The sequence below is a fragment of the Podarcis bocagei genome, assembly GCF_964188305.1.
Source record: "Podarcis bocagei genome assembly, chromosome: 4".
NCBI classification, from domain to species: Eukaryota; Metazoa; Chordata; class Lepidosauria; order Squamata; family Lacertidae; genus Podarcis; species Podarcis bocagei.
In genome coordinates, this window is record NC_138128.1 from 30,366,189 (window position 1) to 30,384,903 (window position 18,715).

General features: G+C 42.3%; 1 protein-coding gene across 4 annotated transcripts in view; it reads left to right on the plus strand.

The window, feature by feature from the left end:
- SPHKAP (SPHK1 interactor, AKAP domain containing) overlaps nucleotides 1-18,715 on the plus strand; it is a 71,723-nt gene that overhangs the window by 44,307 nt on the left and 8,701 nt on the right. For 3 of the 4 annotated variants that reach the window (XM_081189891.1, XM_081189894.1, XM_081189893.1), the window contains exons 4-7: nucleotides 11,258-11,317; nucleotides 12,495-12,629; nucleotides 13,126-13,381; nucleotides 13,689-17,451. In XM_081189891.1, coding sequence (XP_081046017.1) covers nucleotides 11,258-11,317; nucleotides 12,495-12,629; nucleotides 13,126-13,381; nucleotides 13,689-17,451 — 4,214 coding nt within the window. The remainder of the gene's footprint in view (nucleotides 1-11,257; nucleotides 11,318-12,494; nucleotides 12,630-13,125; nucleotides 13,382-13,688; nucleotides 17,452-18,715) is intronic. The other variant, XM_081189892.1, reaches the window with a different exon arrangement.

Sequence of the window (18,715 nt, forward strand, 5' to 3'; positions counted from 1 at the left end):
TACATTGTTAACAGCTGGCTGGTGTTTTAAGACTCCTTCAGAAACTTAGGAGGTAATTCTTAGAGTTTTTAAATAATTGAACCTGTCAACACAGTCATGCACAGAGCTTTTAGAACCTTTTCTTCCCCATTTCTCAAAAAATGAATACTGGTTTTTGTCAAAAACTGTAATGCAGCATAATTGGCTAGCCTGAACTGGCAGAACAAAGCCCAACATAAAATATATGATGGAAGTTACTGAAATAACAGTCACCTTTAAGTCAAATCTTACATAAAACCAACCATGCATACCTTTGGGAAATTGTTACTTAGGCTACTGATTTTTTTAAGTGTGTGGCAACAATGAGGTAGGTGTTTTTTCTCACAATATTCCTGGTTTGTCTAAAGTGGTGCTGCTTAACTACCTTCCCTATAGGTCTGGTTCATGTCAGTAAGTGGGTCAAACCGGTGGGCGCAATCCAACATAGACGCTTGAGTTTATACAATATGAAATCATACTTTAGTGATACATGCATGAATTATACAGTAAGTCTCCAGCTTGTATGCTCCCTTTCCCCCTTCTGCATTTGCGCACGAGGACAGGAGATTTCAAACTGATATGTAAGCTTTGGAACAAACTTCAGTTTTCCATTTAGCCTGAATGAGTGGAAGACTAGGGTTTGTTCAAAGCGTTGTTTGAACAAGATTAAGACAGCATTGGAAATGGCTGTGGCATGTGTAAACAGCACCACCCCCTCGCACCCAGAATTCACGTATCACAAAGAAAGGCTGAGCTGGTAACCACAAATATATGTCAGTCAGCTTCCAGAATCCAAAAGGTCAAGCAAGGGGGGATGAGTGGGGTCGCTAGGCTAGCTTAGTAGCTCCAAAAGAAGTAAAGGTGAAGGACATTGTCATTTTTTTGCCTTGAACATCAAAATGCCTTGGGCCAGCCATGGAATATCCAGCCCAAATGGCTACAATGCCTATATACTGTGGCATAACTTTTATTACAATACAAAGAGATATCCAAGGGTAGTTTTAAAAAATAGCACACCAAAGCAGCTCATCTTTATGCTGTAACTTCCGGTTTTCATAGCTATGATTGACTGTATGATGTAGTTGATGAATGCATTGTTGCTTTTCCGCTTCTACACTGTGGTGTCCCAACATAGCAGGAGTTTTGAGGTTATTCAGCATCTCTGCCTGCCAAGGTTATGGTTTTTATTTTTAAACGTGACAACTTTATTTCGTGAAGCCACTTACATTTTAAAATTAGTTTTAACATCTCTTTTTTTCCTGCATTGTTTTGAAAGTGCAGAGATAAAGAAAACAGATTGAATTTTTTTAAAAAAATCCTCTGTTACTAATTCTTTTCTTTTGGAATGGAGGAAGGCAGGTTTTTTTGTTCAATTTAGCTGCTCTTGCTCATACCAAAGCTCCTTTGCCAGGGCCAACACAAGATGCTTTGTCATCTGAGGAGAGGCAGACCAGCTACATCTGCCTCCGTGTGGGGTGGCTCGCATCATCTCCTCTTCCTCCTTCCCCCACTGCTCCCACTTTCTCCTCTGCTCCGCCCACCTTGTGGCCTTTGAGGTCTTATCAGCCATGTCTTATCTGGAAGAACATAGGGCCCTTTCTCAGATCAGCACATTGTGGGCAGGGTAGCTTTGGAGAGTGCCTGCCTGCAGTGACCGACACCTTTGTGGTTAAAGTTTGGCAGTTTAGTACTATTTGCCGTCATGAGCAATACACAAACAGACCTGCTTCAGGTCCAATTCGCCCACAATGTTCCTTGCTGAGAAAGGAACCTCCTGAGATCAAGGCAAGGCAGGCAAGAACAAGGGAGCTGGCATCACATTCCTGTAACTTCCAAGTGGCAGTAGCATTTCCAGAGAGGGAGCAGCAGCAGTCAGCCAATCAGCTAGCCAGCAAAACAGCAGCAGGTGATGAGCATCTGCAGGTGAGAGAGGCTGTAGGCTTGTGGTAGCAAGTGGGTGGGCCTGGGGTGGCACTAATCCAGTGCCTCTTCCCATCTGCTGCCTGAGGCAAGGGGCTCAACGTGTGTGCTGCTACTGAGTTTCTGGCAAATTATTTCTTTCTTCCAAGTTGAAGGCTGATTGAGGAAAGAGCATTAAACACACTGCAACCTGATTTATAAGGACTGTACAGTCTTTGTTCTAAAAGCTCATCATTGTGGATGGCAAAAAGGGCTTGCTGGGTCATTCTAGAAAGAATGTTTGAGGGAATTATGATGTTTCTCTTTGCAGGAAATGGCTCTTTCAATACTCAGTCCTACTTGCTTTCACAAATCTTTATGAGATTGATATTCCAGAGGTCACCTAACTAGCAATGAGCACATTTACTTGGCAGTACCTTCCATTGAAATTGGTGCTGTGGGTTAAATAGGGCTTGCTGATCAGAAGGTCAGCAGTTTGAATCCCCGTGATGGGGTGAGCTCCCATTGCTTGGTCCCTCCTCCTGCCCACCTAGCAGTTTGAAAGCACATCAAAGTGCAAGTAGATAAATAGGTACAGCTCCGGTGGGAAGGTAAACAGCGTTTCCATGCGCTGCTCTGGTTTGCCAGAAGCTGCTTAGTCATGCTGGCCACACGACCCAGAAGCTGTATGCCGGCTCCCTCGGCCAGTAAAGCGAGATGAGCGCCGCAACCCCAGAGTCGGCCATGACTGGACCTAATGGTCAGGGGTCCCTTTACCTTTACCTTTACCTTGAAGTGCCCTTCTCAAAATGTGCTGGTGATGCTGCTTAATTGGATGGATGGATTTGGTACGAAGACACAGTACGTTGCCTTAAGTAGAGTGTGAATGAGAGAATCTGAGTTCAGCAACAAACCTAATCCTGTTCTCCAGGCCAGCTGGCTAGTGTCTATTACTTAAGAGGCATAGATAGCTGTTTATCTGAAATGGGTGACCTATATAAAGGAAAGACTACGAAGCTACTTTTGTGACAGACTTCCTGCCTTCTCTTCCTGTAACTCAAGGTTACAGTTCCATCTGCCAGGAAGCAATGATATAAATAGACTGCAGTAAAAGCCATAACCCCTGTATGCTAACCTTTACCTTTGGAACTTGCACGTGGCAGGTTAAGAAAAGTCTGTCTTCCTGCTTCCCAGTTTTCACTTTGGACTGTTGGGTTTAAATGCAAATTTGTCCTGTTCTGGATTGGAGACAGGGCCTTTTTTAAAGTTCAGTGTTCCCTGTAAGTGGGGGTGTCTTTGCAAAAGCAGTTTCCTGCAGCTGAAAGCTAGGATCAGAGTCAATGGGAAACCAAAGGTAAGGCAAGAGAAGCAAAGACAACTCAACAAGGCTGCAGTCCTGTTCATGTTTACCTAGGAGTAAGCTCCATTCAGCTTGTGAGACTACAGGCAAGCAACACTTTGGGTGGCTTTCCACATTACTGAGGGTTACTTACACATCAGATGAGAAGATTTGCCACAACATATGCATTCAGTAGATGGCCTTAGTCAAACCTGTGTCCTTTACATTTTCTTATTTGTTTATATTTTTTCTGTACAAAGATTCATATTCTGTTTTATTTACAGATGTTTCAAGGTGGCTCACAATGGAAAAAGATAATAAAAGATATAATAGGCATAATAAAGTAAAAAATAAAAAACAGTAGCCAAGAGCTTAAAATTAGTAACATACATAAATCTGCAGCCAGTTTAAAAAATCCACTGCACTAATCACAAACCAAGGAGATGAGAAATCTTTAAAAGGACAACTCAGATGACATTAGCAGCCAATCTTTTCCTTTTCCTGGGAACTGCAGATTTTTAGGTGTGCTCAAAGCTGGATACCCCTATTCTCTGCATTGGGCTATGATTTTCAGAGTGGTTTAACAATCAGACCCTCATAAAAAAATCCAGGTAACTCATAAAAAATCCAGATGTCAGTTATGTTACATACATCATCTGTTGTTAAAATATGATTGTAAACAGGAAAAGGACACAGGAAGTAGCATAAACATGGGATTTAAATTATAGGGGGAAACATAATTTTTCACTGAATACAGATGTAAGAAAAAATTGGTGCAAAGTTATGGCACAGCGGTATTTAACTTCTGTAATTTACTGGAGCGATAAATAAATCATTCACAAACAAGTTGGAGGTGCAAAAAGGAGAATGGAACATATTAACATATGTGATGGACATGTAGCTTTGTACAAAAATTCTGGAAGGTGGTTAATAGAATAATAACAAAATGGGAAGTTTTCTTGGATCCAGTATTGATATTTCTAAACTACATGTCACCTGTCATAAAAAAGAACATAAGGAACTTTCCTCCTATTTGTTAACAACTGCAAAGATGGTATTGGCTCAAAATAGCATCACAAGTTGCATTACTCCCTCCCTGGGAAAAAAATGGCTTAATAAAGTTTGGTATTTGGCTCCAATGGCAAAAATAACTTAGTGTTTAAGAGCGATAAAGGCAAGTGAATATAGAAAACAATTGTGGGGAGCGATAAATAAATCATATTGTCAAGAAAATATTTAACCACCTGCGAAAACAAATCCAAGTAGGTTTAGAATTCTTTTAGAAGAAATATATTCTGTTAATTTACATTTACTTGCAAAATATTATGATGTGAAATATTATTTTTTTCTGGAATAGAGTTTTGTTGATGATCGATAATAATTGTCAAATGATGAAATTTAAAAAAGAGAACTCTGAAGAAGAGAAGAGGAAGCTTTGATTTGGCTCGTCAGTCCAATGGACAATGCAGGAAAACGCATAGATGCAGACAGTGCGAGGAAGCAGAGGAGAATTGTAATGAGAAGAGAGAGAAAGAAGAGCCCAAAGAGCAGTGAAACAGCTATCCTGTTGCTTCTGCAACCAGGAAGCCATGGCTTCTTCCAGGAGCCCAGGTGTATGAGAGGCTAGTCCTCATTTCAGTCTCTCTTATTCCCCAGTGCTGGAACTAGGGAGACTTCGTATGCCTGAACCCACTAAAGGCATCTTGAAATTGAATTGACCTGCATCTGGTCATGTCATCATCCTTAGGGGACCAAATGGAGACTGACTCATCTACCCTCATCAAACACTCCAAGGCTCAGCACAACATAATAGACCATGTTTGTGTATTTGAGAACCAGCAAGAGGAGATTTGGCATCTGGCATCCTAGGTAGGGAAGGGGCTTGGCACAGGGCATGTGGTACTTAACTTCTGGCAATCTGGCAAGTGGAAGCTTGGTGTCAATTATCAAGGCACTACACAGCCAAGATTTATCAAAGACTGCAGATCCCGCACACATCTGCTCTCTTGCCTTTTCCCTATGAATTGCAATAAATCATAAATGCAATTCATTTTACTTGACAGGTCTGTGGCTCAGCACTTTGATGCCCATCAAAATGATTGGGGGCTGCTCTATAGGCCAGGGGAGCAGATGGCTCCAGTATAGCAATTTGCTGAAGACACCGTTTTGCATCATCCTAAGAGACATCAGAAATAAGAACTGTGCTTCGTTTTCGGAAATGAAACACTGGAAACTAAATTTGATAACACTTGGCCTTCTGCCTTTCTTGAGCGATTCCTGGGGTTGGATTCTGCTTTCCCCAAAAGGAAAATAATGCAAAACAACATTTTCATTTCTAGCCTTTAGCTGACTCCAGCTTCTGCAAAAGATGTTTGCCCAGACGCTGAAGGAGCTCAAGGGAGCAATGATTTTGAGAAGCTCAGTATTCAGTTATGATACTGTTGGGAAATCATTCTTATTTTAAGCCATCTTCCCCCACCCCCCTTAAAGTATAAAATCGTGCTGTGATCTCCCCCTACCATGTATCCAAATGAATTCAATTTGCTTCCAATCTGAACCGACAGAATTGAGATATGAAAATGAGTTGGCGAACACTCCACTTAGCTGGATGCGGTACAAAGGAAAGTAACATGGTACCAGTCAATGTGAGCACACCATCATTTGGCTCTGCCAACTTGGTGCCCCCCAACTGTTTTGGAGGGCTGGCCATCAGCTGGCTGGGAGGGTACCAGGTCAGCAAAGGCTGGGCTAACTAGGCATGGCTGATGCAGACCTCTGTCTCCATTAGAAATGTGATGCTATATTACTATAGCAGGAGGTGGGGGGCGATTTGAACCATGGAAGAGATGGGTGGGAGAAAGCCCTAGACTCTTCTCCAACTTTATCTTTGCTTTCCACCTTAAACTTCCCTTTTCCCCACTGCAAAGCTCCATGTCTAGCACTACCCACCTTTCTGAGGAATTCATTTGTCAAATAGGCAGTCCATATTTCCCTGTGTCTATAAAACTGCAGTCCTAACTGTGTTTACTCAGAAGTAAGTCCTATTTAATTCAATTAGGCTTACTCCAAGGTAAGTGGGGTTAGGATTGCACCCTAATTTTTTAATTCTGTCTCTGTTTACAAGATACCAATTTCAGTAATTACCATTGCCATATATTTCAGGGTAGTACAGAATTGAAATTATCAGTAGACGTAAGTTTTAATTCAGAATCCGAACCTCAGCCTTGAGGGACTATAGAAGTCTCAATACCGCCGTTAAAAGAAACCATGACATCTTCAGAAAGTCCTTCCCTGCACTAATTTGAACAGTTGCATACTATTTAAGCAGCAAATTGACAAATATATTATGTGATATTGCAACCAAAGGAAAGCAAAGGTCCAAGACACTGAATACCTGAAATGGGACTAATTTCAGCCATGGTGAAATCCATGGTCTCTAAGTCATTTGCTCTGAGTTTTTAACACTTCTTAACCTTTGAACCAGCTTTGCAGTCCTCCTGGGTTTTGGCACACAGAAAACAGTAGGTTTTAATTTGTAATTTGGTTACCCATTTCTAGATTATCACATAAACAGGACTTCTAGAATTCAGGTAGTACCTTGGCACAACTTTGAACAGGGAGGGCAAGGAGAAAAAGCAGAGAAAAGCACTTAAATGTGGCCTGCTGAGTAACTATAGGTTAGCAACCTCTCAACTGGATCTAGCCTTTATAGCTGGAGCAGCCTTTATAGCTGTCATCAGCCAATGATCTCTGGTATAAAAGTACAGAATCTATTTCTGTCCTTTTATACTGGAGATCATTGGCTGAAATGGGTACACAAATGCACTTCAATGCACAATTTCATGTATCTGATTCAGTATCGTTTTAGGTGTGCATACAGTGCATTTGCTAGATTAACAAACCGGATGAAAAAACAAGAAATGAATTTATGTTTTCCCTGGGACATAATGAAGCATACATAATTATGCTTCACATTTATATAGTATTTCAGAGTGTTCAAAGTGCTCATCTTAGCCTGATTAATGCTTACAGCATTAAAGAAGTCCGGCTGTAGCCACAACAACAACAAAGTTTTCAAATAGCAAGTAACATCATCATCATTATCATCATCATCATCATCATCATCATCAATGCCCTTCCTCCTGAAATTGTCAGACCACTACCACCACCCTAATTTCCTGCTTGTGAATTTTGGAAGCAGGTTGTTTCCATTTAGCTCCAACCTCCCCACATGATCAGGGATACAGTATCTAATGAAATAAGAACATAATGTCCCGAATCCAGGGAAATGTTCTGTTAGAGCAGACTAGCTGGTGCAGTTACTGAAATAAAAGCAAAATCAGCAGACTTCCTTATTTGTTCTGAACACAAACTGATCAAATGTAGAACTGAATATAGAGCCAATATAAAGACAGAAACTAATAATCTCTTTTTCAAACTAGTGGATCTTCCAGACCAGAACAGACCAAAGCTTTGGTGCACATGTAACCTCCACAGCTTCATCCGTAGCATGCATCTATCTTTACAAAGAAGTATATGAAGAGGAGGCACACCTTGAGTTAACATGAGTAACAAATAACAAGGTTCTACCATTGTAAGCCCCAAAAGTCTGTTGCTTATGAAAGTGCCACCTGTTGAGTTAATAACGCAAAACTTTATATACATGATTTACCTGATGAGATTGGTCAATGTGCCAAATTTCGAAACCAATCTGCTAAAAATTACTTCAGGTTAAAAGGCACCATGGGTTAAAAGTGTTTAAAATGGAGATAGATATATATACTGGAAAGGACCATTATTTAATGGCAGTTTAATTGTTTCACCAACAGCTCACTGCACTGTTTCCTTGGAATTGTCACATGTGCATGTTTTTCACAGATTAGCAGTAACAGAGAACAGACTTTTTAAAAGCCCATAAAAGAGGATGTCCTTATGAACAATTCATTTAGTACCGAGTCCAGTACACGTTGTAAATAGAGCTGTGTTTTATAGCTGTGGGGTATCTTTATAGCTTTGACATTTACATTTCTAACAAGCAGTACTTCCTGGAAGTTAGCCTAGCGTAAAGCCTCACAGTTACAGTGCACCATCCAACTTGACTCATATTTTAGTATATTTAAAGGGAATGTTATGTTGTTTATCCCAAAAAGTTACATAACTAAGGCTGGGTGAGGTGGAGTGGGGAATAAGCTTTTAAAAAGATATATAAGGGGAGGGTTGTTGGTTTTTTGCCCTTTCTTGATTCTTCTTAGGAGGGTTGAATCTGGCCATCTGCTATGCAACCTGTTATGCAGATGGCCATGTTTTGTGCATGTGATAAGTTACATATTACACAGGCTTGAGTCAGTACTAGGTTAATGCAAAACCCAATATGCAACAAATTGTTGCCATTGCTGCATTGTGAATGACATGCATCTTTTTCTTTGCCCTGCAGAAGCCCCTCCCCTTGATGTTCCTGTAGCTTCTTCATTAGCATGCTGTGATCTGCCTGATCATTGGTTTATTCTTTTGTTGTATATGATAATCTCTTGACACCGTTTTGCTGTGGAATGTCCTGCCTCACTGAAAGGTATTGGGTGAACTGACTTTCAGATTCTTTCCCACCATACAAGGCTATGGTCCTGTGGAATGTTCTAGCATCATTAACAATGTTCTGTCAGCTGGTATTCTAATTGTTCCAATCATTTTTGATGTGGCAAGGTCACTGCAAAGTAACTCTTCCCTTTAGTTTTGCTTTTTTGTTAGTATTGCAAAATACGAGTAGCTATGCTTTCAGGACCAGGGACAAGGACGGGGAATTTTGAACTCTCTGGGTATTGGTGAGACTACAACTTCCATCATCCCTGACGATCAACCATACTGGCTAGGGCTGATGGGAACTGGAGTCCAATGATATCTGTAGGGCCACAGGATCCCAGTGCCTGATTAGGGTTTCCATGTGCGAGTGTGTATGTGTGCAAACCAAGTTGTGGAGTGACTCTCCATAACAGCTAAGCATACATGGTTGTTGGGGATAGTGGGCAGGACCTTTTCTGGTGCTGCCAAGGCAGTAGAACACCCTTCCAAAAGAAATTGTCCACAACCCTTTGCTGCTCTCCTTTCAGCTGGTAGTCAATGTTTTTCCTTTTCAGCATGTATTTTTCAGGACTCATTATTTGCTGCCTTTCTCTCTGTTGTTTGTCTACTTTTAGCATCTTAATAGATTATTCATGTGTTTAGCTTATTGTTTTCATAATATGCATGCCATCAACTGCCTTGAGTTGAGGTGTATTTGTCTCTGTGTTTAGAAAGTCAGAATGTAAATTTGGAAAACAGATAAACAAACTCTTTTCTTACCTACCATTGTGCCGGGTGAGTTGTGGCTCTGGCAGTGCACACCATCGCTTTGACTCATGCTTAGGTCTCTTCTGAGCTTTGTATTGGATGATCCAGCAGCCCATACATCTTCACTGCCTATAAACAGCTCTCAGCAGATACAGAACTTTCTCCCAAGGTTAAACAGGCTACTGGATTGTCTTGTGCAACACAAAGGAGCCTCACCTGTTTGAGGTAAAGTGACTTGCTTTGATGCAGCACATCGGCTTGGCCACCACTTGCCCAGTGCAATGATGACAGAAAGACAGGGAAAGTTCTGCTTCACTCCTCTAAGAAGCTATTTTGTGTCTTGAAACAGCATGTGACAAGTAGGATTGCCTCACTGTTTGCTGCAGAGTTGGTAAATTGTCTATAAACCATGCTTATGAGGCTAAAACTTGGGATCTGGTTAATATTTCATAAAATATACATCTGGCTTGTTTTATAACAAACCAACCAACCCTGAAAGCTGTTTACAAAAAGAGTAAAACAATGAACTCATCAGTATTTTTTTTTAAAAAAAGATTAAAAACAACTATTTTAAACCTTTTTTTAAAAAAAAACCAGTGGTAAGTTAAAAGCCAAATTATAACCCACAGCATTCCACATTCTACATGTCTGGGTAGGCTTGCTGAAATAAAAATGTTTATCATACGCACCAAGTAATTAGCTTCTCCCAAAAACCCAAGGCTATACAGACTTCTTTTTCATTTGTGGTATTTCATAGATCATAGAATTGTAGAGTTGGAAGGGACTCCTAGGGTCATCTAGTCCAACCCCCTACATTCCAAGAATCTCAACTAAGGCATCTATGACAGATGGCCATCCAATAATTCAGTGTATTGCTAAGGAAGGATAATGGGAAGAGGGTTTAGGTGTAGAAGTACAAAACTCTTCCCCTTTTTCCATTCCATGCATTTTCTGAAGTGATTTATTTTCCACTGTAAGCATTTTGAAGTTGTGTTTCCAGCTCTCTGTGTAATTTGCTCTTTTAGAGAAAGCTTAATTATTCTCCTGCAAAGGAGAATACGGACACCCTTAAGGGGAAGTATAAGCATCATTGACTTTCCAAATTCCGAAAGAAACAAGAAAAAAAAGAGCTCCTGTTAGAAACACTGCAATATTTGTTTCTTAAGAGGCTGAGGAAATCTGCAATTATTATAAGATGCACCATCAGATGGTAGGAAGGTGAAGGAAGAAAGCTGTGGGCCATAAACTGGCCAGCTTTAGCATGCTTATTATGGGAAGCCCCTTCCCAAGAAAGTACAGCACAATGAGAACTGAGCATGCTCAGTATCCAAGGAGTGCTTTCTGGGTTTTTTGTAAGGGGAGGATGGGGGTGGGGGATGTGTTAGACTATCCTAGGAAAGGCACAGCTCACTGGACAATGCAAACAAATAAAACTAATTTGGTTTTCTATGTTCCAGTTAAACTGAATACTTTATTTCTTTCCAGTGTGATTCTCCCAAGTGATGAGCCACTTACCTTTGACAATCCTCTCTTTCATGGCAGAAGCTGATAGGTTGCACAATTTGTTTAGGAAAAAAATAACCTTGGCTTAATTTCCGAACAGTTTCCTAGATACTTCTGTGGGAGTTTCAGAATCTTATCTGCTCTTTTCCTTCCTTTTTTCCTCTCCAATTGCAGGTTTGCTTTGTGAATCTGGATGCGCATGAAGGTAACTGCAGTGATGAACTAATGAAACAGGCAAGTGCTCTGCTAATACACACAGTGTGTGCAAATACAGAAGTAGCTCTTGCTACTCACAGGATAGTCAACAGAAAGACGAAGAGATGTCTCAACCACTACCCACCTCTGAGAGGGGGAATAGAAACACTGCTTTGAAACTGCCATGTATAATTACTGCAATTCAAATAGAAATACAATGCGTCTCACCATAGTGGGAGCATACCAGGTGGCCTGTGAGCCTGCTCAATCTTCTAACTCTTGGTGGTGGGCATTTTCTAAACTCCTGCTCTCGTTTTTATGGTTTGTCACCTTTAAATCAGACTTGGACTGGACTGTCCTCAAAGAGGAGACACCTTAAAATAGACACTGTCCTCTGTTGAGCAGGAAACATGGCCACTCCAAATGCATGGGGCGTCTTTGTGAAGAAAACGTATTATTCTAATGTAAACTAGAATAATAATAATTAAAATAATAATAATTTTTATTTATACCCCGCCCTCCCCAGCCAAGACCGGGCTCAGGGTGGCTAACAACCAATAATAAAAACAAGTTGATTAAAATACAATTTAAAAAAAAGATTAAAATACAACATTAAAACATTAGGATGCAGCCTCTTCACAGGAGGAGAAAGGAAAAAGAAAGAGGGGATCAAACTGATTCTAAGCCAAAGGCCAGATGGAACAACTCTGTCTTACAGTCCCTGCGGAAAGAAATCAGATCCCGCAGGGCCCTGGTCTCATGAGACAGAGCATTCCACCAGGCCGGAGCCAGTGTTGAGAAGGCCCTGGCTCTGGTTGAGGCTAATCTAACTTCCTTAGGGCCCGGGACCTCTAGGGTGTTGCTATTTATGGACCTTGAGGCTCTCCGTGGGGCATACCGGGAGAGGCGGTCCCATAGGTACGAGGGTCCTAGGCCGTGAAGGGCTTTAAAGGTCAAAACCAGCACTTTAAATCTGACCCTGTACTCCATGGGAGCCAGTGCGGCTGGAAAAGCACCGGGTGAATATGCTCCCATGGTAGAGACCCCGTGAGGAGTCTCTCTCAGCATTCTGCATCCGCTGGAGTTTACGGGACAGCTTCAATGTGAACGGCACTTTCAAGGGGGTGCCAGTGACTGCTTTTTCTTTCATGTTTAATAGCATGGCTAGATAGAGAAGTGTGGTTCGCCTCTCATACTCATGTTTCTTGTGCTTCAGAGGTTGATCGGTATCTCTCCAAATCTCCCGAAGCTTATCAGCTCTATGAATGTACAGCCTCCCAAAGAGAATGAAATCATCCTGCTGAGTGGATTGACTTCAGGGAGCCTTCAGGCTGGTTTTGAAGTACCCCAGGTACGGACGTTCAGTCAGTCTTTGGGAATGCCTCCAGTGGTTGGATGCTCAAAGGGAAAATGCCAGAAATACGGCAGGATGCATTCTAGCTAGCTAGCATACAGAGACACTCGTGTATAAAAAGAGCGTGGGCGTCTTTGGGGGAAAAAATACAAATACGTATTTAGATTCCTTTACTTTGAAAAAAATGGATATTAGAGAACACAAAAACAAAACCTTTCCGCAAACCCTCACACATACAAACTTAATAATTATATTGTTTTATTATTTCCTAACCCTCCAGAGCTGATGCTGAGGAGACAGCTGAGCTCCTTTATGTGCTTGGGAGTCCAATTGTGTCCATTGCATTACAGCCTATAAATGTTGCTGGTGCTGGTGCTGACGTTTTGTTGCGGAGCAAAGCTAGGAGAAAATGAAAAGATTTTGATAAAAAGTTATTTCTTTTCCATTTAATTGCATCACTGGAATTTGGGTGTTGTTGTTCTTTTCCCTCCAGTGTTCTTGGCTGGCAGATGTCTGTCTGGTTCAGTGTGCAAGAGGAAACAGAAAGAACAGCACAAACTGCATCATCTTTGAAATAAACAAGTTTCTGATTGGGCTGGAGCTTGTGCAGGAGAAGCAGCTGCACATCGAGGCCAGCATCTTAAAGCCTGAGGACGACACTAACTGCTCTGTGTCCTCAATAGAAGAAGATTTTCTTACAGCTTCCGAACACTTTGAAGATGAGAGTGAGGCCGATGAATATAAAAACGGTAAAATCTAGCTGGCTGAAAGTGAACCTGTCACAACCTGTGCAGTCAAATACATAAGGGCTTGTGCTCATGTAAATAGCACTCGGTGTTAATTGGTGCATACATTTAATTGCCGCTTGAAAGCAATGAAATTAGAGGAAGATCCAAAATCCCTCATGCCGTTAAATACCATTGCTCGCAAAATGGAAAATGTGGTCATTATACATGGTGATTGCACACTTCCTCTTCATGCTACTTTGGCACGTCCATTTTTCAGGACACGGCGGCTGGTTTTCTAAAGGCTAACGTGTTGCTTTTCGTTTTCCAGGTCAGGAAAAACTGAATGTCACCGAGTCCTCAGCAGAGTTCAAAAAGCACGGAGGGAAAGGACTCGAAAGCTTACAGTGCAAAAATCCCAGGCTGCCATTTGCTCTGGAAGTGAATTGTATTAACAAAGACAGCGCAGCTCCTGCTAGGATTTCAAGCTCGTCTGATGAGGACTTGAATGCTGAGGGCGAAGACAGCGTTTTGCGAACTGTGGACAAAGCCAATAAGCACTGGAAATCTGGTATAGCTGGGAAATCTAAGCCACCCTCTAATACTGATGATCTGGAAGATTCTTCCAGAGGTGATACAGACAATTCGGATGTGTTGGAAGATGTGTTGTTGGCCGCAGCAACCAAGGAGGAAGGTATTTCTCTGGATGATGCAGCAGAAGAACAAGACATTCGTTTAGACCCCTTGGATTGTAGAGATGAAAGAACAGATAATTCTCCCATGCAAAATGAACAGGCCACAGCAGGTCAGTTCGCTACAAATTTGGCAGAGTCGGTCCTGCAAGACGCATTCATCAGGTTGTCTCAGTCTACTTTTACCAAAGAGGCTGCCATCAGCATCTCTGCTGGTAGCTCCTTAACTCCAGCTGCATATGCAGCACAGGGCGCGATGGCTTTGCGGCCATGGAACGAACTCCCCAAAATTGTCATAGTGCAGAGTCCAGACGGCTCCGAAAACACATCTGAATGGCCTGGATCTAGCTTACCAAATTTGTGTCCTTGGTCTGACGCTGAGCGTCCCCGTGAAGCTGCAGACTGGTTGCAAGACAACAGTGGAGGCACTCAAAGTGCCTTGGAGGTGGCTTTGGCCTGTGCCGCTACAGTCCTTGGTACCATATCAAGCCCACATGCCGCAGAGAAGCTCAAAAGAGAACAGGAAGCCGCGGACTCTCAAACAATTTCTAATGAAGAGTTGGAGGAAAACTCTCCCCAAGGCGTCAGTAACAGCCCACCTGTGGATTACTCATTCCCATCTGCCCTGTGTGGCATGACTCAAGTAGCGAGTGCTGTTGCAGTTTGTGGTCTTGGTGACAAGAAAGATGATAAGTATCCTGCAGCCTCCGGTGGACTCTTGTCTGCTGCAGAGACGTCGGCAGCCATCACTCTTCACTGTAGCATAGCCGTAGGGAGCAGCATGGAGAATCTGAACAATAGTGTTGCACAAGCATTATTCAAAGAGGCATCCTTAGTGTTAGCCAAGCCAGAAACGTACAGAAACCTAGGCGACTTTATGGAATCTGTAAATGGGAAAATTGTCCAGGCTGTGACAAAGCCCTCAGTTCCCCCTTTGGAGGAAGTGATTGTTGATGAACTTGCTCAGAACTTGTCCAATGTTATTCTGAGACACTCAGTGGAAGAGGTCAGGAAGAAGCAGCTAAACACACGATCTGAAAGTAACGTAGACCTCAGTACCCAAGATGTTTTTATTGCGACTGCAAATAAGCTGCTTTTTGATGTGCTGTACTTTACTTGTAAGAAAATGAGTGATATCACACAGCTCACTGAGTCTTTAAGTACTTTTGCTGAAGATAATCTTAGCTGGCAGGTAATGGAGAGCCAACCAAGGGAGTCTACAAATGATCTATTACAACCATCTCCTGACGACTCTGATAATAAGCCCCCTAGTACTTTTTGTGGCACTAGCCCTAACATTGGTGTTGTACCCACAACAAAAGACGTCAAAGGGGAAGTTGTGCTGGAGACCCAGGAATCGGCCGCACCTCATGCAGCTTCACCACCTAGGGTCAATGCCCATAGTTCACCTTCTGGAAAAGCGTCTCCCAAAAAAAGGTATTTGAAAAGAACTGCAAGAGAGTGCTACAAATCCATACATCCCAGTAGCAGCAATCATACAAAGAAAGAACTCCGGTCGTTTACCAGCAGAGAAGACACAACGCTAGCCAATGAATGCAGACATGGCATTCAGGAACGTCCCTCTTCCAACTCTGCACCAAGTACAGAAAGTCATGAAAAGCATGTGTGTGGTGACACATGGCACAATGAAGCCCAACTCAGCCTCTCCTTATTGGGTAATCAGGGTTTGTTGCCTTCCCAACCTCTGCTACAGTTGAAGCATCCAGCAGATAAATACTGTGTAGCAGATTTTGCAGAGGAATTGGCAGAGACGGTGGTCTCTATGGCAACGGAAATTGCTGCCATTTGCCTTGACAATTCAAACGGCAAGCAACCTTGGTTCTGCGCGTGGAAAAGAGGCGGCGAGTATTTGATGCCCCAAGCTTTGTCATGCCGAACCATGAAAAGGAAGAAGGACGCACAGTCCAGCGGATCAGTCGTGAGAAAGCATCGGCCGCCCAGGCTTAGTGAGATCAAGAGGAAAACGGATGAGCACCCTGAGCTAAAAGAAAGGCTTATGAACAGGGTGGTGGACGAATCCATTAACCTTGATGACACACTGGATCCATGCAACAGCTTTGCCAATGAAGTAGCTGCTAAAATTGTGAATTTGGCTGAGTTCTCTGTGGCTGATAATGCGTGGCAAAGCCCAAACCACCCTCGAAATAGACTGCACTGTGACAGGTGGAGCAGAGTCAACGCATCCAGCTGTGAAAGCATTCCCGAGGAGGACTCCGATTCCAAAGGGTCTGCAAATACTTTGGGTCTCACAAACACTTTAGGGCAGCCAATAAGCAGGACCAGTTCTGTCTCCAAACAGTCCAGCTGCGAGAGCATCACGGACGAGTTTTCAAGGTTTATGGTCAACCAGATGGAAAATGAAGGTCGAGAGTTTGATTTACTACTTGACTACTATGCTGGGAAGAATGCAAATAGCATCTTGACTTCTGCAATGCAACAAGTTGCCAAGAAAAATGGCCACCTCAATGTGAGGCCAAGTTGCCCATCCAAACAGTCCAGCACAGAAAGTATAACAGAAGAATTTTATAGATATATGCTGAAGGAAATTGAAAAGGAAAATAGAGAGAATGTGTCTTCTGCTAGGAGTGCCAAGGACTGGAGTAGCAATTTATTACCTCCTTCCCAACGCTCACCTTTTTGTTTCAGACAGTCCTCGATGCCCGATAGCAGAAGCTCAGCTTCTAGGCTAACAGTGAACGTGCCCATCAAAGCAAATTCGTTAGACGGCTTCTCTCGCAATGGCCACAGGGATTCTTTAAGTGTAGAGCCAATCAGCACAGCTTCCTCTACAGGGCTTTGCAAATCAGACTCTTACCTGTACCAAAGATGTAGGACTGATCAGGCAACCGACATGCTGATTCATGAGACATGGGCGAATTCCATCAAAGCTCTAATGTGCAAGAACAAAATAATAGCAAATGATGCAGAAGTTTCTGAGCTTGACCAGCATCCTCACGACTCCCCACAGCATGTTCAACAGTATGCAAACAGGCTGGCTGCTAATATTGTTGAAAGTGGGAAGACTTTAATTGTCCATTGCCAAGATTCTGCAAACAGAGATCACGCAGCAGACAGCAGCCATGTCCCAATAGGGATGCAAAAAAACTGTAAACCAATAGGAGACAGAATAGATTTAGATGTGAAAAAACCACATTCTTCACCCCCTGGATTTTTTCCTACCAACCATACAAGCTGTTCTGTATGCCTAAGGGAAGTGCCTTTAATTCAGATAGAAACAGAACAAAGAGAAGACTTTGACGAAGTCTCAGAACCATTGGCGGAAGTTAACGTGGCCTCTGGGAAACCAAGGGGGTATCTCAGCAAACAAAAACGTGCGGAAGCAGATTCAGGAAGGCACCTGGATTCCTCAACAAACAGCAGGTAAGTTTTATAACCAGGCTGAAAGCATGGGGCCCTGTGCCTGATAAACCTGTGGAGCACCACACATCTCCCCATACGCAGAAATGTAGGCACGCACGCACACACACACACAACAGCTCCCTCCATCTCTATTCTGCTGTACCCCTTAAAGCTGAATTACGCTTTTCAAATCTAAGGACCCTAATTTGCAAATTTGAATATCTTTTGTCTTATGCTCCCTCCCCACTCAAAGAAAGTTAAATGTCATAACAGAATCTGTAACTACATATGACACATGTTTATAAGGCATGAATACTAGAATCCTGCACTTATTTTGAAGTACTGAACTCAATGGGGCTTACTTCTGAGAAGACATTATAAAATTGTACTGTAAGGAAAGCCATGATGGGTCATATAGCTAGCCAGTGCATGAGCACAGGTTGCAAAACATACTTTTTTGCTCTTCCATTTTGCTTGTAATCTGGAGCATAATCTCTACTCCTCAACCTTGCCAAAATAATCTGTTACATTCCCCCATTGTAAAGATCTGGCTGGGCAGACACTCTGTTATTATTGTAAATGATCTAGACCTGGACCTCCATTATGACTAGATCCCTACTAAGTAGTTTATATCAAGTTTAATTATCAATTTATCCCTTTTTCAATAAGCTGCTGGTGACTGTAGATTCTGAAGTGTGCTGCCTTGCCCTGCACATTTCTTCTTTGAACTCCAAAATCACACAGACTTGTGAAGACTAAAGAGCTCTCGGTTTCATATTGTGCGCAGATTTAAGACTATGGAAATACTCCAAGTCACCACCCACCGCACATTAGATATTGGAGGGCAAGCATTGTTACCGAGAGAAGAACTTCTAAAGATGAGCTCAGCTACATGCAGCAAGAAATAATGTTCCTGCTTTATGCTATGTTCCTTCCCTAGTCTTCTCCTTTTCTCTGCCCACTGAAGCACATTGGACTTGGATTTTGCCAGGCAACAGATGTAGAAGGAAGGTGGGTGACAGGGACCAGAAGGGAACGGATTAGAAAATGCAGCAGTGCAATCCCCATGATGCAATTTACCAGCCCTGTTGGCAGCATATTCTATATATGTGCCCCCTTTAATATCCAAAAAGGCAATAAAAATCTATTAGCTGGTGATGTTCCATGACTTGGAAAAAATTAAATAAAATAAAGAATGGTCCAAGTGGTTTGGTTGACCGATACAACAGTGCTTAGGAGCAGGAAGAATTTCCCAAGAGATTTCTCATTGCTTTATCAGAATCTT